This window comes from Siphateles boraxobius, unplaced genomic scaffold (genome assembly GCF_051911475.1).
Source record: "Siphateles boraxobius isolate OS27281-9 unplaced genomic scaffold, OSU_SipBor_1 29, whole genome shotgun sequence".
NCBI lineage: Eukaryota > Metazoa > Chordata > Actinopteri > Cypriniformes > Leuciscidae > Siphateles > Siphateles boraxobius.
The window spans coordinates 6,762,501-6,781,591 of NW_027508908.1; the positions used below are offsets into that span (position 1 = coordinate 6,762,501).

The 19,091-nt window shown below is 42.1% G+C and overlaps 1 protein-coding gene across 2 annotated transcripts in view; it reads left to right on the forward strand.

The window, feature by feature from the left end:
- The window catches only part of grin2bb (glutamate receptor, ionotropic, N-methyl D-aspartate 2B, genome duplicate b), a 170,602-nt gene that overhangs the window by 118,507 nt on the left and 33,004 nt on the right, over nucleotides 1-19,091 (forward strand). For both annotated transcript variants that reach the window (XM_077246368.1, XM_077246369.1), the window contains exons 3-5: nucleotides 13,108-13,251; nucleotides 18,400-18,670; nucleotides 18,759-18,951. In XM_077246368.1, coding sequence (XP_077102483.1) covers nucleotides 13,108-13,251; nucleotides 18,400-18,670; nucleotides 18,759-18,951 — 608 coding nt within the window. The remainder of the gene's footprint in view (nucleotides 1-13,107; nucleotides 13,252-18,399; nucleotides 18,671-18,758; nucleotides 18,952-19,091) is intronic.

The following is a 19,091-nucleotide window of genomic DNA, read 5'->3' on the forward strand; positions in this document are numbered from 1 at the left end:
AGTCGGTTAAAAAAAAAGTGATCTCTAAATTAGGCTATTATAGACAGTGGACTAATCGCTACCACAGTTAGCCATCTCATTCCAATATATTTTTGTGTTAAGTGAAGAAATCCCACACCCTCAGTTTTTCATAACTCGCCTGTTTACTTTAATAAACCAATAAAAACATTTGGCGCGAGGTCACAGCGTTTGGGCTCGCGCGCTCACAAGGTTTGCGAAAAGTAAAGGCTACAGGCTAAAACACTCGAGGTTAGAGCCAGAGCAGACAACAGGATGAAGCGTGCAAAGAAAAGTAGTGTGTGAGACCATTTCATCAAAAAGAAAGACACAGATGTAAGTTGCAACTTGTGTGATACAGTGATACAGCACACATTGTAATATTGGCCCCACGTTGGCCTGGTGTGTCAATTGTGGCTCGGTGTCCAATGAGATTGCGACCACGTCTCCGGCCTTTGGACAGATTAAACCCAGCCTTGTCCACAAAAACAAGAATGTGGGTCGTTTCATGTACTTCTAACTCCATGATTCTCGATGAAGAAACACAGAAAAAAAATGTAACAGTAAATGTTTTTTCTTATGGGTTTCTGAAATTTACAGTAAAGTAATACAGGCATCTTAGAAAAACAGGAAAACGACTCGGTTACTTACGTAACCTCGGTTCCCTGAGAGGAGGGAAAAAGTATTGCGTAAGTAGCTTACGCTATGGGGAAAACTCCTTTTCTCGAGAATATTGAAGTCTTTATGTAAAACGCATTGCAGCTGCACAGCCGACAGCAATGAGCGAAGGAGCTCGGTCATTGGCTGTGCTGCGGCAACTTGCTCGAACCAATGACGGGGCGATTCTCAATGCGCGACCAATGAGCGCGCCTCGCGTCCGCGCGCGTCAGAGCCCTCCAAGATGGGCGTGGCCAAGAGCTATATATTGGGCGCCCCGTCATGAGAGTTCTTTAGGTTAAAACGACTGAAGCGAACTAACCAAGCACAAGCACGGCAGCTTACGCAATACTCGTTCCCTCCTCTCAGGGAACCGAGGTTACGTTAGTAACCGAGTCGTTCCCTTTCAAGAGGTCTCTCCTATTGCGTAAGTAGCTTACGCTATGGGAACACCATGCAAAACGCCGTGCGTGCTGAACTTCGCCTTATGATAGCCAGAGGCAGGTGCCTGAGCTGAAAAGCAAAGTTATCATCCAACTAGCCGGCAGAGGCGAGCTTTATATGTGGGAAATAGTATAGAGCGGCTAGAAGGCGCTCAGTGTGACACAAGCACATACATAATCTAGATACGAACTCATAGTTCTACTAGCATCATGCTGTAATAGTACATTGGAATGCAATGTCGGGACCTGTAGGTTGTAAAACCTGATAAATGTGGACGGTGAGGCCCAGCCTGCCGCCGCACAAATATCCTCGATCGGTATCCCGCTCGACCACGCCCAGGAAGAAGCCACACTCCTGGTGGGGTGTGCTTTGACTCCCCAGGGGCATTGAAGTCCCTTGGCTTCATAAGCCAGCGCTATAGCCTCAACTATCCAGTGAGAGATTCTCTGCTTTGAAACGGCGGAACCTTTCGTATGGCCGCCAAAGCATACAAACAGTTGTTCTGTCTGTCTGAATAGGGCAGAACGCTCCAAATACACTCTGAGAGCCCTAACGGGGCAGAGTAGATTAGCGTCGTGTTCGTCTGCTGGTGACGATAGCACAGTTAGGGAGATAACCTGTGCTCTGAAGGGAGTGGTGAGCACTTTAGGAATATACCCATGTTTTGGCCTAAGGACGACCCTGCAGTCGTTAGGTCCGAATTCCAAGCAGGCAGCGCTTGTCGAAAGCGCGTGCAGGTCGCCCACTCTCTTGACCGAGGCTAGTGCCAGCAAGAGCACAGTTTTGAGCGAGAGCTGCTTAAGGTGCACGGTTCGGAGTGGTTCGAACGGGGGCCCTTTAAGAGCATCTAGGACCGTAGCTAGGTCCCAGATCGGCACTGAGGGGGGGCGTGAAGGGTTTATCCTCCTAGCGCCCCTTAGGAAACGAATAATTAGGTCGTTTCTTCCCAATGGACGTTCCATCACAGGGTCGTGTGACGCTGTGATGGCCGCCACATATACTTTGAGCGTGGAGGGGGTGTGGCCCGCCTCCAGAAGCCCTTGTAGAAAAGCGAGTACGTTCCTAATCTCGCATGTTTCAGGGTTCAGGCCCTCGGCGTTACACCAGTCACTGAACACTTTCCATTTCTGGGCATATAAGCGTCTCGTGGAGGGCGCCCGCGCCTCAGCGATGGTTTTTAGCGCTCCACTCGTGAGGTTCCTGGGAACCCATTGAGGGGCCATGCATGAAGGGCCCACAGATCGGGGCGGGGATGAAATATCATCCCGCTGGCCTGACTGAGGAGGTCTGGCCTCAGTGGAATCGGCCATGGTGAAGATTGCATTTGCATCAATTCTGGAAACCATGTTTGGTTCTTCCAGAGTGGGGCTATCAGGAGCACTGCGTTTCACTCCTCTCGGACCCGACTGATGACCTGCGGCAGCATCGCGATCGGGGGAAATGCATATAAGGGGCGGCTCGGCCAGCTCTGGGCGAGCGCGTCCGTGCTTTTCCTGAAGAAAAGAGAGCAGTGTGCATTCTCCTTGGAGGCGAAGAGGTCGACCTCAGCCTCGCCAAAGATTTTCCATAACCTCTGAATCGTCAGCGGGTTGAGAGCCCATTCTCCTGGGAGAATCTTGTCTCTGGATAGCATGTCTGCCCCTTGGTTCAGCGCACCTGGCACATGCGCTGCTCTCAGCGAGCGCAAGTTGTGCTGGGACCATAAGATGAGTCTCCTGGCCATTGAATGCATGGAGCTCGACCTGAGTCCACCCTGGCGATTTATGTACGACACTACCGTCATGTTGTCCATTCGGACCAGGACGTGTTCGTTTTTTAGATGTGGAAGCAGGGCTCTGAGAGCCAAAGCGACTGCTTTCATCTCCAGGCAGTTTATGTGTAGGCGCTTCTCAGGGTTTGACCAAAAGCCGGAGACAGGCCTGCCCTCGTAAAGGGCTCCCCAACCTATTTTGGAGGCATCTGTTGTGATAATCTCTCTCCTTGTGTTCACACCCAGACTCACGCCTGACTGGTACCAGTCGGCGGCTTTCCAGTGCGTCAGGGCTTTTATACAGCCGTGGTTCGCTCTGATTAAAAGGTGTCCCGAACGCCACGCGTGAGCCGGGACGCGGCTCTTGAGCCAGCGTTGGAGAGGACGCATATGCAACAACCCTAGCAGGAGTACGGCCGGTGCTGAGGCCATGAGACCTAGCATCCTCTGAAGCCGCTTGATGGGGGCGCGCGCGCCCGCCCTGAATGATGTTGCAAGGCGCCGGATGGTGAGCGCGCGCTCTGATGAGAGACGAGCTGTCATCTGCATCGAGTCTAGAACTATTCCCAGGAAATAAATCTTCTGGCTGGGAGATAGTATACTTTTTGCAAAATTGATCCTTAGACCCAGGCCTTCTAGATGGCTGATAATCTGATAATCAAGATCTGTGTGTTATTAACTGACTCTCTGATTGTGCTAGGACCAGCCAATCGTCGAGATAATTCAGTATTTGCACTCCCCTTCGTCTCAAGGGGGAAAATTCTGCATCCATACATTTCGTGAATGTACGGGGAGCCAGGGACAGGCCGAACGGAAGTACTGTGTACTGGTAAGACTGTCCCTCGAAAGCGAATCTCAGAAAAGGCCTGTGATGAGGCGCTATTGGAATGTGAAAGTAAGCATCTTTAAGATCCACTGAGAGAAACCAATCTCCTGGGCGTACTTGCGAGAGGATATGTTTGGTTGTTAACATTCTGAACGAGCGAATCATTAGTGCTTTGTTCAGGTGTCTGAGATCTAGGATGAGGCGGAGACCGCCATCCTTTTTCGGGACGGAAAATAGCGGCTGTAAAAACCTGCCCCGCTCATAGAGGGGGGAACAGTTTCCACAGCGCCCTTTTCTATTAATTTGCGCACCTCGGTGCGTAGAACATGCGAACACTCCTTTCTCACTTTCGTCTCGACCGTTCGTAAAACGTGGTGGTCTGCAAGCGAACTGGAGCGAGTATCCGTGCTTTATTATATTCAACACCCATTTCGGCATATCTGGAATGTTTTCCCATGCCGCTGTGTGTACAGATATGGGCTGAATACAGGCTAGGGGCGGGCCGCTGTGACGTAGGGACCCGGCCAGCGAATCGCCTGAGCTCGCAGCTCTCAGAGGCGCGGGCGCGCTTGAGCAGCTGAGTTAGTGATCGACCGATATTGATTTTTTTATAACCGATACCGATACAAATTATTTGCATGTGTATGTGCCCGATAACCGATATGCAGAACCGATATTTATTTACTGTTATACTTCTGTTTTTGGCACAAATGAACTGAACAAACCATTTTATTTATAACAATCACTCCCTCCTTGCATACAAAAAAAAACCTTGATATTTATACACAAATAAATAGAGGGGTCTGAGTCCAAAAAATAAAGTGCACTGTTACTAAGTGTCTTTGTTTAAAAATAAAAGCTTTGATGAGGTAAAAAATAAAGCACAAAAACTATTCTAACATATTTGGATATGTTTATTTGTTTTCATAAATGGTAAACTAATCAAATTACAATAAAAACTTTTATATTATTACATTATATAATTTATATCTAAATTATACATATCATTTATAAGCATCAGCAGCAACAATGTTAACAATAGGCAAAATAAATGTTAAAAACATAATGTTTTCATATGGAAAAAATAATTGACAGGGGAGTCATATCACCTTTGCAGAAATGTAATTCATTTTAAACAGTTTTAGAAGGTTTATGTGCCGTTTAATAGGTTTAAACTAAGAGTGAGGAATAATTCACTGGGTAATATTAATTCACTGCATAATATTAGCTGGAACAGCCTATAACATCACGAAAGTAACAAACAAAACAGCATATACATCATTGCATTTTCCAACTAGTATGTTATTAATTATTATTAATATTTTTGTCGGTCTAGATCATGAAATGCTTTATGACAAAGTGCTGTTTATCTATGCATTTACACATAACTATAACATTAGGCTATACGTTACTCAACCGCGATCGCGCGTGCAGATAATAAATAATTAATTTCCACAAAGCGGTATTTTTAGATGTGTATTAGCGAAATAATTGCTATGTAGAATGATAATATAATCTAGGGTGTTTAAACAAGATAATCTTGTCAAAAGTTTCATTCAGTGGCCGTGCTTGAGCATTCCTGATCATCAACCCAGTGAGTGCTCAGCAATATGAACGAACTTTTTTTTCGAGACTAATGGTGAGCAAATACAACAGATAGAGAATTAAATTCAGCGCTTTTATTTTCAACATGCACTCATTCATGTCTGTTTTATTTAATTAGTGTAAAGTTACGTCTTTATTGGGGAAGGACGTGACGGATTACGCTACGTGGCTCAATGAGTTCGTCTCATTTTTTTAGAACCAAGCTGCATAAATAAACTATATCACGCATTTATGTCTCAAATCTCATTTCTGCATGTCTGTTATGTTAAATAAAGTTGAATAATTAAAGCAAAGCAAGTAGAACATATACTTTACCTGTGCACAGAGTTGTTAAACTGATCTCCTCAGACGCGGGCTGCAATGGCGGAATTCTCAAAACGGCCACAAGATGGCGCCGTTTATCGGAAAATCCGATATTACAAAACCGATTCCCGATTATGGGAAAATGCTTAAATATCGGGAAAAATATTGGTAAGCCGATACATCGGTCGATCACTAAGCTGAGTGAATAGGCGCGTGTGTGATTACAACAGCGCGCGCTGTGTCTGTAAAACTCGCAGCCTGAGCTGGGGCTGTGTTTGACACCGTAGGGACAGTGTTTATAAGTGGGGGTGCATAGACAGTGGTAGGCACATGCGTCACTTTTACAATGTTTCCTGCTTTTACTGGGGATGAATTCATAACTGTGTGAACAGTGCTTGTGTGTAGTGGTGCGTACATGACCGTAGGCACGTGATCTACATTCATGGAGCGTGCAGCTTGAGCTGGGAATGAATTTGGCACTGTTTTGACAGTATCTGGGAATGCACACTTTGTGGACATGTGAACCCTTAGTGACACAGGCAGAAAAAGACTCTTTTTGTGTTTTCTGTGTGTCGCCGTAAAAACGGCGTTTGTTTGCAGGTGAGTGAGCTCTGTGACTGGCCCATTGACTGCTGTATGGACAGTTCCAGCCGCCTGTAAGGGGACTGGGTAATGTTTGAGATTTTGCAGAGAGAGTGGTCCGGCTTTTGCGAGACTCGCACTCTCTCTTCTCATTCCTGTGGCTAGGAAGGCTTTCGAGGCTCAGGGTTCACCACAATCTTGGGCCGAGGACCCCGTCGCTCAGGAGGCGGCTTGCGGTTGTGGGAGCGCGAGCGGCGTCGAGTGTCAGTCTGAGGCGCGGGCTGAGAGGCGGTGGGGGCTGCTCTAGCCCGCTGCGGCTGTGGCAGCCTCCAGCCTTCCTCGGCAGGAAATGGCCCATAGCTTGGGAAGCGTTCTGGGCCTCAGTGAAGCGTTCGGCGAAACCTTTAACCGCCGGTCCAAACAGCCCGCTGGTGGAGATCGGCACGTCGAGAAACGGGGCCTTAACCGCGTCCTTTATCTCCGTCAGAGTCAGCCACAAATGGCGCTCGAGAACAGTCAAATTAGCCATGGCGCGGCCAATAGACTGGGCGGTGGCCTTCGTGGCTCGCAGGGCTATGTCAGTCGCGCTGCGTAGGTCCTTGAAGACTTCGGGTTCGGGGCCAGACTCGTCCAGGGAGCGGAGAAGCTTGGCTTGGAACACTTGAAGTACCACCATTGAGTGAAGCGCTGACGCAGCTTGGCCGGCGGCACGTAGGCGCGACCAGCGAGAGCCGAAGTAGTGCGGCAGGGCTTCGAGGGGTGGGAAGCCTTGGCTTTCCATCCGGTGGTGGAGGGCGGGCAAAGATGATTGGCCACGGCCTCCTCGAGGGGCGGCGTTCCCTCGTAGCCTCTTTCCTTCGCGCCGTCCACAGAGGAGAGCGACGAAGAAAAAGAAGGCTTCAGACGCGCAGAGTGGGGGGCTTTCCATGACTTGGTGAGTTCGTCATGAACTTCCGGGAAGAAAGGAGAAGGCCTTTGCCGAGGGGCCTGCTGGCGCCCCTGCAGAAACCACTCGTCCAGTTGGCTTCGGGTTGGTTCTTCGGGAGAAGACCAATCGAGCCCGAGGTCCTCCACGGCCTTCGAGAGGATGCGGACAATCTCTGTATCCATGGTGGAGCCCCCACTCGTCCGGGTCGACGGGGCGGGGTCGAAAGCGGAGCCCGGCCAGTCGTCCGATGCGGCGTCAATAGACAAGGTGTCATCTACTCCCCCGTCGTCCTCGGACGCGCCGAAATTCACAAGGCCCACCGCTCTGCTAGAGGGGTGTGGGTCCGGCTGAGTGAACTGAACAGGGCGGTGGGGAAGACAAGAGCGGCGGTGAAGCACGCAGAGACTGGCTCGGCGTGACGTCACTGAGCTCAGGTTCAGGAAGCCTCTGTGAGTGGCGCTTTTTCTTAATGCGCGGCTCAAACAGAGGGGTGGCGGCGATGGGCTCGCTCGCGGCAAAAGCGGCGAAGCGAGCCCGCAGTGCGGAGAGACCCAGGTCATCACATTCCGGGCATCCGCCCTTGGTCAAAGCAGCTTCTGCGTGGTCCTGGCCCAGGCAGCGAGCGCAGATGATGTGACGATCCCCGTCTGGCAGAAGGTCTCTGCACGACGCGCAGGAAGGCATTTGAAACAACGCCACGGAAAATTGCTCTTTTACAAATGTCGCGGGGGGAACAAACGATGTAAAATACTTGCTTGCAGCGCGCCGGATGGCTCAGTAGGATGGCGTTCGAAGGCGGCTGAAGATGCCGACGTCCTCGTAGCAATCCCGCTGGTATGCTTTTCCACGGCGGCGAAGGCTTTCAATAATCCGGAGGATCCAGCGAAGAAGGTGTTCGCTGAAGGAGATTAAATCTAAAGAACTCTCATGACGGAGCGCCCAATATATAGCTCTTGGCCACGCCCATCTTGGCGGGCTCTGACGCGCGCGGGTGCGAGGCGCGCTCATTGGTCGCGCATTCAGAATCGCCCCGTCATTGGTTCGAGCAAGTTGCCGCAGCATAGCCAATGACCGAGCTCCTTCGCTCATTGCTGTCTGCTGTGCAGCTGCAATGCGTTTTACATAAAGACTTCAATATTCTCGAGAAAAGGAGTTTTCCCCATAGCGTAAGCTACTTACGCAATAGGAGAGACCTCTCGAAAGGGAACTCACTAAGTGCACACCAATGGTTTACCTGGACATACTGGTACCGCAACACCTTGACTCTTTCACTGTTCCTCTCAAATGGCACCTTATAGAGCTGTTTCATAGTCATCTGATGTCTTTTTAAAACTCTGTCTATGGTGGAAATGCTGACAGAATTTATATTTGCAAAGACATTATTGTCATGTATGATTGCATTTTGGATCTCTCTTAGCCTGATGGAATTGTTGGCTATGACCATGTTGCAAATTTCTTGTTCTTGCAGTTGGTTAAATACTGCTGCTCTGCCACCAGCGCGAGGTTGTCGTGCAGTTCTATAGAATAAACAAATAGACTTGCATTTACCTTTACAATATTGTTGTTTATACTGTAAAAATACTTTACATACTGTAAAACAAAACAAAAAACATATTTACCTGTTTTCCCTACGAAAGGTTTGCACAATTGATGACACTGTGGACCTGTTTACATTAGGCTGTACTCTTCGACCAGCCTCTTCCATTGTTAAACCATGATTTGATCCACAAGTGTGGCTCTGATTTCATCAGAGAATCTGACTCTTCTATTTCCACCTCTTCCTCGATTATTTCTTCCTCTACCACCACCACGTATTCTTACACGCCTTCCAATTGCTCTTCCATGAGCATGTTGCTGCAGTTCAGGGTTGTGAACGTCCTCCATTCTCAAAAACTTCTACAGCAGTGATTGTGCTGTGGGAAATATATATATATATATATATATATATATATATATATATATATATATATATATATATACTCCCAAAGTTGATTGGTGAAATGGTTAAATGGTTGATTCATATTAGAAGTAATTTGCAATTAGATTGCGAATGCAATTAGAGGTCATGTGCCAATTTAGCAAACATTACAAACAATGTCAAAGTCAGATATATTTTAGAATATACATTCATGTATACTAATTATGATAATTGAATAGATAGTTTTGAATGTGATGGCTTACATAATAAAAAATATTTGAGAAGTTCTGAAGTGTTTGACAGTGTAAGTGAGAATTGAGTCATCAGTTTTGATCAACAAGCCATATGCAATTATTTGTTGTCCAAACTGCAGACAACAGTATGTAACAGTAACAACAGTAACAAACTGCAGTTGTATGTACTCTTTGCACACATGTGCCAAAGCATTTGCAATTTGCTCAAATCAATAAGAAATTCCAATCTGATGTGAGAAAGAAGCGAATTGTTCAGAGATCTGAACTTAATGTTTTGGGAAATAAAAAAAACATTTGAGAACTGAGCCAAAGCAATTGAGAAAAACTTTAATGAGTAATGGGTGTGTTTTGGGCGTAACGTGCAATAAACCAATCAGATTCTAGTCTCCCATTCCCTTTAATAGCCAGTTGCGAGCGCCATGGCGGATTCGCTATTTACATGGCGGCATTTGCAAGCGGAAAGACAGACTATTTAAAAATGTTTGTGTGCTGCTGCGCGTCACTGTGCGTTTAATAAGCAAAGTGTAAGCGCGTTGTGCACCCGCCTATATGTGCATATTACTAACGCGCTCTTTAAATTAACTTTAGACTTTATACCAGGTTTGTGTTGGTCAATGGCGCAGTCTATTTCAGTTGCCTCACAGTAGCAACGCAGCGCACCATCAGTGCGCTTGAACACACTTCGTTTTCAGACCAGCACTCCCATGGGTGCATAAATGGGCGCAAATGCATTTTCTATTTAAACAACGTGGCGCAGGACGTGAAAATGATAACTGCGCCTGGTTGAAACTAGCAAAAAACACTTGCGTTGCACCTGGTGCTGCATTGTGCCGAGTGTATGATAGGGCCCTTACACTAACTGACGTTACAGACTGGTTGATTGAATTGTAGTTTGTCAGTGAAATTTTATGAAAATAATTTTACGTATTGGTGTTTAATATATAGTGAGTGCCAATGTCTTTTGCATAAATGTCATTAGGAGTATTAAAATAACTGTTATTTAAATCATTAAGGAATCTAAACTTTGGCTTTCTGGTTACCAGTTGCCTCTTATTTCCAATCAATCTAATCCATCATGGTAGATCAACTGATGAATCACTTGAATTTAGTTGCATGCTCTCCTAAATCCATCTGATTTTTCATTCCTTCCTCTCTCAATGACATGCTGTTCTGGTGAGGTATCGTGTATGGCAGTAGCTCAGCTGTTATCCCCTCCCAGCAGTCAAGAGTTAGCGGGGAACTTATTTTATGTCACTGCCTCTCATTCGAATATTGAAGATACGTTGCTTGTAAACTGCCTCTGCAGGACACTAGTCTTCATTATTGAGGAGGAAGGCAGGAAAGTACTGAGAGGAGAGTAATGTAAGGTCTGCATTAGTTCCCTGCTGCTTGCACAGGGCTGTATTGAGTATAGTGGATGACTAGGTCTGCCACCATTGTGCTAAACAGAGGAACGGGAGTCCGCTAATTCACTTGCATGTGGAGTGCATGTGTCTGTGATTGCTCATTTTGAGATGAATAGACTGAGAATGGATGAAGTGGAAGAGCGGAGCAAGGGAGATTTATGACAGGACGGGGGTGAGGGGCGGAAGTGTAGAGCGTCAGATTAGGGAGGAATGATCCGCAAAACAAATCTGACACATGGTAGCCTATATATCATACATTTGTGTGTCTGTGTGTGTTAAATGTACAGTGGAAAATTGTTCTTAGAAAGCAAATGAAATACTGGTATATTGTTGGAAAGACTTTTACTAAAAAACTCATAGTTAAAAATATAATAGTAACAGGGTTATATATATATATATACGTATATACTGTATATATATATATATATTTATTAAATAAATGAGAAAAGAGATCAGTTTTACTGATATTTTGCTCGAAATTTAAAATATTTTCTTAATTGGATATCGGTTTTGTATTTTTTGAAATGAACATTAAATTTGACAAGAACAGAAGTAAAACATTAATTTATTGGTAAAGATGAATTTTTTGCATCATTACTCCAGTCTTCAGTGTCACATGATCCTTCAGAAATCATTCTAATATGCCGATTTGCTGCTCAAGAAATACTACTTATTATTATCAATGTTGAAAATGGTTGTCCTGTTCAATATTTTTGTGGAAACTGTAAAAGAAAGTTCAAAAGAACAGCGTTTATTTGAAATATAATTGCTTTGTAATATTATAAAGGTCTTCTATGAATAAAAGTGTTAATTTGTTAAAAAACTAAAACTCTTAACGACCCCGTGAATGGAGACCCACCTCTCCTGATGGGATCAACTCCAAATGAGAAGAGGTGGAATTAAGACAGGAAATTAATATTAGGGGCACATAAATTAATAGAAGTCACAAAATGAAAGGAGCAGAGACACACATACACATTACAGGCAAATCAAGCAAATATTAAAAATTTTGTTAACTCTACAAAACAAGAATTTATAAACAACATTAAAATATATAAACTCCAGCTGTAAGATTAACAACCCAAGACCTCTCCCTCCCCACATCCCCATCAGTGTTGTTACCTCATTAAAGCAGAATCAAGGTAATGGATCAGTCCATCTCAGACCCCAGGGGAGTGGCTTTGATGTTGAGTAGAGTATGGAGACCTGAAAGAGAGAGAGAGAGACCGAGAGACTGTGAGATTTCGCCATGCGGCATGACTAACATGGCAAACGCCCACGACCGACTTCATACATGAATACCAACACAGAACAATCATTTACAGGCCTGTACAGACCAATACATCAAAGTGCATGCATTCATGTGCACTGTCATACATGTGTGCATAGCTTTAAAACGTTTTGGCTTATTTGCCACTGACAGCTTACAGACACACACACACACACACACACACACACACACACACACACACACACACACACACACACGCGCGCGTGCACACACACAAACGCACGCACGCACACACACACACACACACACACACACACACACACACACACACACACACACACACACACACACACACACACACACGTATGCATATTAGATGTGAAGAGTTCATTGGCATGCTTATTATAAGAATTTGGAATGCATTTATACAAATCATTCATCGCCAATGTTCCACAGACATTTGGACATTTAAACTGCCTGGGATGGAGCATTTTGTTTCAGTGAAGGGGTCATTTAGATATTAAGTGAGCAAAATGTGTTTCGTTCACATGCTTTGATGCAGCAGATGTTAGATCTGGCGAACTTCGGTGCTGCTGGGGTCGGTTTATATTCGTCTTTCTCACCATGACTTTCTTCAACCTGATCCTTGTTCCCTTTATCCAAACCTTAGCAGGTTACTGCAGTGAAAAAAGATAGTCATGTCAAGACACCTATATTTAAATAGCTCTTTATACAAGACAGATTGTTTCAAAGCAGTTTTACAGTGATAAACAGGAAAATAATGATCAATTATGCATACAAGATTTCAATTCTGCTGTAAAGCAGCTCTAAAAAAGACAATAGTGTCATTATGCAGTTGAAGTCAGTTCAGTGTTGATTTAGTTCAATAACCGTGTAAAGTTCATCAGTTATGAAATGAGTTCAATTGAGCTATAAAGCAGCTCTGCAGAAAACAGTGACGTCATCATCCATCATCCATACTTTCTATGCAGTCAAATCAGTAATAATGCTGAATATTTTGTGTCCCAAATAATATACTTATACTAAGAAACCTACCTTTTCATTTGTCGGTTTGTGCTTGTAATGGATCGGAGGCAAGAAGAATACAACATGAATTTGAGCTTGGTTAAATTGTTTTATATATGATGCCTTATTATGATGTGATTCTTCTGTTTTCTTATGCATTTGTTTCTTTATTTCTTGCAGGATGACCATTCCATGTTCTTCCAGTTTGGTCCCTCTATAGAGCAGCAAGCCTCTGTCATGCTTAACATAATGGAGGAATATGACTGGTACATATTCTCCATCGTCACCACCTACTATCCTGGATACCAGGACTTTGTAAATCGGGTGAGACATTTTTCGGTCTTCATACAAGTGAAGTATGTGCTTGATTCAAGTCATCTTGAAAATAAAACAATGAGTTGTGATATCAGTTCAGTTCAGGCGTTATTTCATATAAAGCTTAGAAGACTGCAGTAACTCATTGAACACGTATATATATATATACATATACATACATACAACTTTGGGGTTGGAACGATTTTTGCAACGTCTCTGTGGCTCACAAACGCTGCATGTATTTGATCAAATATACAGTAAAATTGTGAAATATTATTACAATTTAAAATAACTGTTCTCTATTTTAATATACTTTAAAATTTAATTTATTGCTTTGATACAAAGCTGAATTTTCAGCATCATTACTCCAGTCTTCAGTGTCACATGATCCTTCAGAAATCATTCTAATATGATGATTTGCTGCTCAAGAATAATTTCTTATTATTATCAATATTGAAAACTGTCTTGCTGCTTAATATTTTTTTCATTTTATTTCATTTATTTTTTCCATTTTAAAGTACTTATTTGAAATTTAAATATTTTGAATCATTATAAATACCTTTACTGTCACTTTTGGTCAATTTAATGCATCCTTGCTGAATAAAATAATTAATTCTTTAAAAAAGATAGCAATGTTATAAAAAATAATATGAATAAAAGTATAAAGCTTTGTACAGTAGTGGGTATGGATGGGTGTTCTCGTTATTATTATTCATATTATTTTATTATTATTATTATTACATTTATTGTTTTGTGTGTTATTTTTAACTGACATTTTAACACAGTGTTTCTTTCGATTTTATTTCTAAAGGAAATTGCGGCGCAGAAAAGCATTGCTATGTGGTTGCTAAGTTGTTCTGCGTGGTTTTGAGCATATTTCCATGTGGTTGCAAGGGTGTCCTGCGTGGAGACCAGGGGTCGCTATAGGTGATTTCTAGTGTGTTTTGATTGGTCGATTGTATTTCTGATTAAAGCACGTTCATAATCCCACAAAACATTCCATTCAGCAGAACCTAGTCTTGTTTTTCAAATCATTGAAATGCATCATCAGGTTGTATAAACAGTCGCCTATATCCAGAGCTAAATCGTTTTGGCCAGAATGAGATTGGGATCTTGTGAAACCCCAGACCGTACTGGTGTTTGCTTCACTGCCCGTAATTCTGGAGACTCTAGCTGGTTGGGTTCACACCCTAATCCCAGCGTTGTGACTCCCGCTGGGGAGCCAGTCGCTGCAGCTCGATCCTCTTTCATCATCAGGAGTTTGCCAATGCTCCTGTCTCAACTAATGCGCTCTTCCTCTCCTCCGTCTTATGTACGCTGGGGCTCCTGTCAAAACTAACGTACCCCTCCTCTCCCCTATCCTCAGTATACGTTGCTCCTACAGGAACTCCTCTCCAATTTTGTTTAATCATTTCTGATTTAAAGGCATAGTTCACTCAAAAATTGACATCATTTCGTCATCATTTGCTAACTCTTATATCATTCTCATGCCATGTGACAGCAGAAAAAAGACTGCGTGCAAGATAGAAAAAAGTCTAAATACGTGTTTAGAATGAAATGAGGGTGAGTAAATGATGACTAGTGGAATTTTGCCTGTAACCATGTTTCTGTTCATTCATCACTCTCGCACAATTTATGCCTTTAGACTTGTGTACAAGCCCTATAATAGTAGCGTTGACCCTTTTAATTCATGCTAGCCTCTTTAGAGCTTTAGAGAGAGTTATTGTTGTCAACAAAAACTATTCAAAACATTTTGTTAATTGAAATAAAGCTGAAATAAAATAAAATAACCAGTGCTGTCAATCGATTAAAAAAAATGTCATTTATTAATCACATCTAATATTATGTTGTAATACTTTCACATTGAATCTTCAAAATAGTGTAGAAACAACATAAAAACAGTATTTTATGAATATTCGTTTAATTGGATCTTTTTACTAGCACTATGAATGAAGGCCAGTATCAATGATTTCAATACTGATGTCTATTTCACGGATTATAGCCATTGAACATCAAAGAATAATTGAAAGCTGAATGATTTTTGAATAATTTAATAATTTTTAACATTTAACGGGTTTTAAAAAATATATAACGACTTTTAATTTAAGTGAACTTAAAACAATCTTTACATAAACCCATTGAAATAAATGTCACATTAAGCTGTGACTTTAACTCTTTCCCCGACAGAATATTTTGTTGTATCTGAACATACAATACGTCAAAAGAAAGAACAGATCCTCAGCTATAAAACAAACAAAAAAGTTCTATTCTAGATTAATGCCTTCCTTTTTTATCATCACTTAAATATGAAATGAATATGAAAAAAAGCAAAATCACGTTTTTGTCAAAGACTACATCCCGATCGGATTCAGAACGATGATCAAAACATAGATGGAGATGGAGTAGATTGAGTTCATCAACACATGCTTGCTCAGTCCTGTATATCGTCCTGTTTCGACGTTTCATTCAGTAACATTAGGCAGTTTTATGTTGATAATCACGTTATTTTACGTGCATCTGCTTACATATGATATTGCTTGTTTCTGCTATTCTTCACCTTTGTTTTGATCAGGAGATTCAGTATTCTTTCAGAAGTTGTGTAATAGCACCCCCCACTGTATAACAGTGAAAACACAGAAAGACGATTTCCACCAATGGCGGGAAAGAGTTAATATATCAGGGAGTTAATATATATACCTTATTTTTTCTACTGGCCCATTCAGACCAGTTCAATTTTTTTTCCTGCCCTGCTAAAAGGCACACAGAAGTTATTGTTTTCATTGTATTTGACCCATGTAACCTTGTAAACAGTACTTTAAGATTTTCAGGTAGGCCTAACAGGTAAATATACAGAGATTTAATAGCTTCTTGAATCATTTCTGTATGTCTTCACTGCATTAATTATAAGTTAAATATAGAATATAACCCGTATTCTCTTTGCCCTTTGATTAACATAAATCACATAAATCACAGCAGCAGGATTATTAGGCTGCTGTCACTTTAAGACCTGATGCACATGACGCAGATCTGACATACATCCTATTTTCTCACAACTCTTTACGGTCATTTAACACTTTTCAACTCATTTAAGACTCTGTTTACGAGGATACTCAACAAAAGGAGAATTTTAACATAATTTTGTTTGTTTTTGTCCGTTCAAGCGTCGCTGCCGTGCTGTCTAAAGCAGAATTATGTGCGCGCGTTTCGGGTGTTTTCACAGAAAGCCACTTCACAGACAGTGCACCAGTACAGATTTGAGTTATTGTTTTTGCGTCTTATCACTCTTGAATGGTTTAATAGCACTTGAATGAGTTATAGCTTGATCATATACTGTAGCGCAGCCAATAGATGACAGAAAAATGGATGCTGCGTTAATTGTGTTAAATGCGAAACTCAAAAAAAAAATTAATTAATTGTGTTAATTTTGACTTAATATTTAAAAATAACTCAAAACAAAATCACTAAAAAAAATTTAACAGAAATTAATCCGAAAGCTGAAAATATTAAAATAAAAGCTAATTAACACTTTTAATTTTAATAAAAACTATATTACTATATGAATAATACTAAAATAACACTGCTTTAGTAATGTGTGAAACTTTGTCATATATATATATATATATATATATATATATATATACTAGCAACATCTTCAAATACAGCCATCTGTTGTCACAGAACTCCAAAATGTATAGCACACAGTGGTGTGGATAGAGTTCTTAAATACAAGGTGCAACGGCAGGATTGTGTTCTTTGATTTCTACTGTAATCTCAGTCGGTCCCCAAATCAGGAGCAACCTCAGGGCAATGCAAGCAGAGCCCAGCAGAAGTCCAGAGAAGCTCCGCTTATTGAGGAGGCTCATGCAGCAGGCTGTTGATGTTCTTGCAGGTCTATAGCAGGCAGCTTTTTGTTGTTCTTCCAGTGAGACCAGTGCCAGGTTTTTGTGTTGTTTGTTGGGGGAAGAACAATGGTACAGGTGATTCCAAATGCTTGAACGAACTGTGTCCAATGCTGGTACTCTCCTCTTTAGTCACACTGACATCTGTTTTCTAGTGCCTCTTATTTGTGGCCCTTCATCTTCTATAATATCCTTTATCTATTATCTTCTCTTACTTTGCGCTTTGTAAATGGCCATAGAAATACCTTGGAATTGAAATTTAGAATTCACAATGTATCAGGAACATATAAGTTAATGGCCAATCCTGGATATTTGTTTCTCCTGTTTTTACATCTACATTGCATTTGGTGTCATCTAACAATCTCTAATCTTTATCAATTTTTTTATATCTATTTTCATATTGTACATTATGATGCTGTGATGCCAAAATTAACTTATAGTGTTTGAAAAGATTAGTGAAGTTTTAGTTAAATTGTATAGAATTTTAATATTTACCTTTTTGTTTTGGTTATCAGCCATCAGATAAAAAAATATTATCAGTCCATCTATAATATGGACCAGTGTTGTTATTGTTAACTTAAACAAAAACCTAAATATATTAAAAAAGGTTTATTTTTGTAATTGAATTCATTCTGAAATTAAAAAAAAAAAAAAAAAATATTGGACCAAAAACGTAAACACATTTTTACTATTAAAATAATGTACATAATATAAAATGAATACCGATACTTCAACCTATGTGGTACTGGATGCTCACACTACACTTGACTGCATATATGTGTGTGATGATACCGTCAGTGCAGTTTGCAAGTCTGTCAAATTGGCTTTAAACTTTGGCAATACAGAAATATGCATCATCAGAATTGTGGGTACAATAATTTCATCTTCTAGTTCTGACTACTGTTGATTCAAATAAAAAGCATCTCTTTCAAATGTGGGTTAGGTTTTTGTCTTTACAAATTATAGAGATAAAAAAGAGAAACATTTGCTAGGCTGGTATCTGGAAGAAGTGCATGATGGGATTTTTTGTATGAATAGTGTTTTCATTATTCCTTTAAATAAAAATGTTTGCTTTTACTTTCACTCCCTCTTTGTCTTTTTGCCGACTTTCTCTTTTAACTCTCTCTTCTCTTAATATATCTAAAGAACAAAAGCGAACAGTTTTGGCAGATCTGGAGGCAGCAGGAGGGTGTTACAGGACATGCCGGGGGTTTTTTTCCATTTTTTTTCATCTTTCTCTTTTTTTGCTACCTTCCAGATCCGGAGTACCGTTGAGAACAGTTTTGTTGGCTGGGAGCTGGAAGAAGTGCTGCTGTTGGACATGTCAGTCGACGATGGCGACTCAAAGATCCAGAACCAGATGAAGAAGCTCCAAAGTCCTGTTATACTACTGTACTGCACTAAAGAAGAAGCCACAACCATTTTCGAGGTGGCACATTCTGTCGGCCTCACTGGTTACGGTTACACCTGGATCGTACCATCTCTGGTGACAGGGGATGCAGATAATGTACCCAACGTCTTTCCAACAGGTAAGAAGGGAAGGATGGTTTGAATTGAAAAAAGGTTGAACTATTGCAATATTTCAGATGATTTTTCAAACACTTCCTTTATTTGCAGGTTTGATCTCTGTTTCCTACGATGAGTGGGACTACGGGCTGGAGGCTCGAGTGCGTGACGCTGTAGCCATAATCGCCATGGCAACCTCCACTATGATGCTGGATCGGGGTCCTCACACGCTGCTTAAGTCTGGATGCCACGGCACACCTGACAAGAAAGGCAGCAAGTCAGGAAACCCCAACGAGGTGCTGAGGTGAGTCAGGCTTAGCGGGGTGCCAGGGTTCAAACACTGACATCTGGGGTCTGCAATCTTGCACGTACACAGGCTCTCTTGCAGGCACACACACTTTTACAACACCTCCTCAGGAGGGTTTCTCAACTAATGGAGTGTTT